We start from the raw sequence: 4,620 nt of genomic DNA, 5'->3' as shown, positions 1-4,620 counted from the left end.
CACCTTTGCAGTAAGATTTGACAGATTTCTGAGTCCCAAATACATCTGATTGTGTTGGAGAACAGTAAACACTGTCAAATTTAATCTCCAGTACATACAAGTTTTGACCCCAAAATTGCTGAAGTCCATTTAGAAACTCATGTTAACTGAAGCATAGGTTGAATCAGCTGCCTCAGGTGGCTAACCTGGGAGCTATAGTTTCAGTGGGTCGCTACAGATTTCTTTCAACATCTTCTCTTGTCAGGTAAGACTGTTCAAAAAAAACCCTAAGTGACCCTGATACCCTTTGTTTTTCAGAAGCCAAGAAAATAATAAGTTTTCCTGAAGGTAGCAAAAAGCACATACAAATTCACCAGCTGCTGTTTGACAGACTCTGTCAAGCTTTTTATCTGCCACTAATACTCTAGGGCAATAGGTAGGTTCACTTACTTGTCTTCATGATGTGCATTGCAATCCTTTTCTAGACACATAAAAGTGTTTTTTTTTTCCACCTGTTTGATCGACAGGGCATCAACACTGATGCTCACGTTGTGTGCTGAATGGAAGGATGAGGGCTTGAGATTTCTTGGTGTCTTACAGAGATGGGAGGAATAGCTTTGTATCAAGCTAGTCCTGCCCTGCCCATGTGATGTATGCTACTGTTAATGTGTGTTTCGTGCTTCTGCAGCAATTCATTAGTTGTGGATAGCTGTGAGGTTTACAGACGCCCAAGAGCTCAGATCTGCTAGTGTTAACAAATGCTTCCCCGCCCCCTTCCTTGCATAACTTGTGATCACAGAGCCATGAAAGTATGTGAGTTCCTCCCCCAGCCCAGGCCGATCCCACCCAGCATATGACCTGGGCTCCATGTCAGCCGGAGCGGGCAGCACCGTCGCGCCACAGCGCTGCGCAGAGCCCGAGCCATGACCTTAACGAAGGAAAGTTTCTACGGAGCGCTTCCCCCCCCTTCTGAGGGGGCCAAGGCCGACATGGACAGCACCAGAGAGAAGGAGGAGGCTGGGCTGCAGGCTGCGATGAGGACTGGAGCAGTGGTGCCGAGCAGTCAAGTGGTGGGAAGGCTGATCATGCACAGCATGGCGATGTTCGGCCGGGAGTTCTGCTATGCCGTGGAGGCCGCCTTTGTCACACCGGTGCTGCTCAGTGTAGGGCTGCCCAAGAACCTCTACAGCCTGGTGTGGCTCATCAGCCCTATCCTGGGCTTCGTGCTGCAGCCCGTGGTAGGTTCAGCCAGTGATCACTGCACCTGTAGCTGGGGCAGGAGGCGACCTTTCATTCTGGGTCTGGGCATCATAATGCTGGTAGGCATGACTTTGTACCTCAATGGGGACATGATCATCTCAGGTGAGTGAGGGGCTTACACTGTGCTAACAGACAAAACTCATCCTAGCCTTATGATTCAAAAAGAAAAGAGGGGGTTCTTTTTTTTTTTTTTCTCTGCTAAAATGGACTGTTAAAATTGGGTATCCTGTTACTGAGCTACATTGAAGGAGATGGGGAACACTGAAATACTCATGTATGTTCCATCCTAATGCTGCATGCCATGTACCCCGTACACCGTGTTCCGTAGGTTGTGCATGTGATTACAGTATGTTGTATGTTGGTGTGGTTGCCTGATCAGTTCATATGTAAAGTACTGCTTAGGCCCAGGGAAGTTTTTGTGAACTAAAATCTACCTTAAGTTAAATAATTATATTGTTTGTGTGATATAATACACATCCGAACTGAATATCTGTTATTCCTTATTTTAGATGGATGGATGTTCAAAATAGATATGTTTTAATTATTGCAGCACTGGCTTGTCTTGGGACTGTGTTATGCGGGTGAATAGAAATCCGCAACTCCTTGGAAACTGTTTAATTTGGAATGTGCAAAATCAAATAGGCGTGACATCCCTGGATACTGTTGTATTTCAGTTTGAGATGTCACTTCTCAAAGTCTTGATGAAAAGTTGTTGCTGCCATTATGGCTTGACAGAGCAGGGAGGTGTGCATTTTTATGGATTGATCTGTTCTCTCTTCCTGGGTGTCGTTGGCGTTGGATGTACATGTATGCATTTGCCCAAAAAGACATGTTACAGTCAAATCTGGATTATCGAGAACAATGGAAGGGTGGGACAAGTAGAATAATACAAAGAAGTACTACAAAATGTGTGTGTTAGGCTACCAGAGTGTTCCACAGAGGTGCCAAGGAGTAGATTAAGGCAAGTGATGCTCTTAATTGTGGAGACTGAAGTACTCTGAGCTTGTGCTGGCTCAAGGCAGTAAGTCAATGGAGCACAGCTCAGCACTACAGACTCACTTGTCCTGCGTCTCTGATGTGATTCAGGTATCACTGCTCTCTCTTGCATAATTAAGCATTGTTTAGGTGTGAAGGTATCAGGAAAGAAAACGTGGTTTTTCAGAATGTGGCACTGTTGCTGTCAGAATGAGGGTGTTTTTCTTTTTGTAGCTTTCATCGATGAGAGAGACAAGAAGCGGACATGGGCAATAGTCATTACCATGCTGGGAGTAGTGCTTTTTGATTTTGCAGCTGATTTTATTGATGGCCCCATCAAAGCGTATTTATTTGATGTCTGCTCTCATCAGGATAAAGAGAAGGGTCTGCATTACCACGCCCTCCTTACAGGTACCCAGATCCCTTCTTTTCCTCCCTGCCTCTCAAAGGAGGGGAAGGTAATTGCATGGATTTTATCCTCAGTGTATTTCTAATCTTGAATGAACTGATCATCTGATCCCGCGCTTCAGTCACGAGTCTTTTGTTGCTGGGTTTTCACTACTCCACAGAACAGCAACTTGTGATTGCTGCTACAAGAATTCTGGTCCAGAAGGCTGCAGGCATAAACATTTACAGCAACATAGCCATGATTTAAGTAAGAGCAATTAATTATTTTAAGAATTTAAGTAGAGTTTATTCATCTTGTTCTGAATTTTTTCCAAGCTTTTGGTGAAGTGAAAGTTGAGGGATATAACTTGTTTCCCTGCCATAGCACACAAAAATAACATTTTTTGACTCAGCATCTGACACTGAGCAAGAGCTGCATAAACCAGGATAGTTACTTCCGTTCTTTAGCAGTACTCCAGTGTGTGCTGCCTTCCTGCATAGAAACAGGAGTTGTGTGCGAAATTCAGGATATCACAGCTTTCAAAAAATAAGTCCAAGTGATTCAGTCCAGACTCTTGCAAATGAAGTAAGCTTCATTCACCGTTATGCATTTGAAATGTTGCTGAGTTGCAGAAGGAAATGTTTGTCTCTGCTCGTGCCCTGTGTTGGGAAAACACATGGGGGAGATGCATAAGGCTGTGTACCTGTCATACGAATCTAGAGGATCTTCCAGCCCTGTCCCAGAGCAGCCACTGTGAAAGGATTAGACAAAAAGCAGACTAGATGAGAAGTCATTCAGTCTGTGGTGATGCAGATTTTTGTGGCTACTGAGCCGGACCAAGAGTAGAGGCATGTAGACACAGGGGCAGTTACTCTCGTTGAGGAGGGAGGTGTAGAAGCTGTTGACAACAGGCCAATTTTGGACATATGAAATAGCTGTGTCCAGGGACACACATTATAAGGGAACCTTAAAGCCACATGGGAATGTTATCAGTATTGTCTGATAACTGAGGTGTAAAATCTTTTAACAACCATTTGTTTGGACAGGGAGGGAGGAGAGTCTTCATATATTTTCTTGCCTTCAGCAGAACTCCAGTTGCAAGTTTTTCTTGGATGATACTGAAAAGGCTTGATTCCAGACTTGGAGCTACAGATCTAGCTGACTGATATGAGTCAGCTAGACTGAGTACTGAGCTGAGTACTAATATGAGTACTGAGCTGTGAAACAGAGTTTGGGACAAATTACATCAAATAAGATTGTGTTATTTGGTCCAATACCTTGTTGCCTCTGTAGCAAGATCATTGGTATCATAACCCTTCCTGATGGGTAGTTACTAGCCTGTTCTTAAAATTCTACCTTGATAGATGTTCTGGAGCCCTCCCAAGGCAGTCAGTTCCAGCTCTTCACTGGCCTCATTACACAGTTTTCCCTAAAATCTAATCTTAATATCCTTACAATTCCTTGCAATTTACATTTTTTATTCATTGTTCTGTCCCTGGTAGGAACAGATAGCAATCTTCCCATTTCTTTCCTAGCCTCTGTTTTATTTTGTTTCCTTTATTTATTTCCTTCATTTTGTACTAAATATCTCCAAGATTTTGGTCCCCAGTTTGCCTTCAGTTTGAACACAAAACCTGATAGCTTCACGGTTGTGAAACTTACGAGCACTCGGACAAGTGGAAGGAAGAATGCACACATCCAACATGCAACACTCAGACTGCATTCCATATCGTGGTTGCTTTTTGTGAAAACAGTATGCAAAAATGACCTCAAATTTCAAACATTCACTCTGTGCAAAAATCTAGTGTAGGTTTTCTTCAAAAAGTTATTAACAGCTTAATTGTTTTTCATAAAAAAAAGCAAGGATGCAGTCCCCTGTAAAATGCAATAGGACACAATGAAGGAGGGCCATAATTGGACCCAAGAAGGTAAAAAAGTACAGAAAGCTCAGAATGAAATCAAGGTCCCATGTTCTGTAAGTGAAGCAAATGTAGTTTCATAGAATCATAGAATCATAG

At 43.2% G+C, this 4,620-nt stretch overlaps 1 protein-coding gene across 1 annotated transcript; it reads left to right on the top strand.

Moving 5' to 3' along the window:
- Window positions 1-902: 902 nt before the first annotated feature.
- Window positions 903-2,672, top strand: LOC103769633 (membrane-associated transporter protein-like; the record flags this gene model as incomplete). Its single annotated transcript, XM_008936850.1, has 2 exons — window positions 903-1,341; window positions 2,449-2,672. Coding segments are annotated over exons 1-2 (663 nt in total), but the record flags the coding sequence as incomplete, so codon positions are not given.
- Between the last annotated feature and the right edge of the window lie 1,948 nt (window positions 2,673-4,620).

This window comes from Merops nubicus, unplaced genomic scaffold (genome assembly GCF_000691845.1).
Source record: "Merops nubicus isolate BGI_N331 unplaced genomic scaffold, ASM69184v1 scaffold53553, whole genome shotgun sequence".
Lineage (NCBI taxonomy): Eukaryota > Metazoa > Chordata > Aves > Coraciiformes > Meropidae > Merops > Merops nubicus.
Note: the sequence above shows the minus strand (reverse complement) of the source record. Positions and strands in the feature narration are given on the sequence as shown.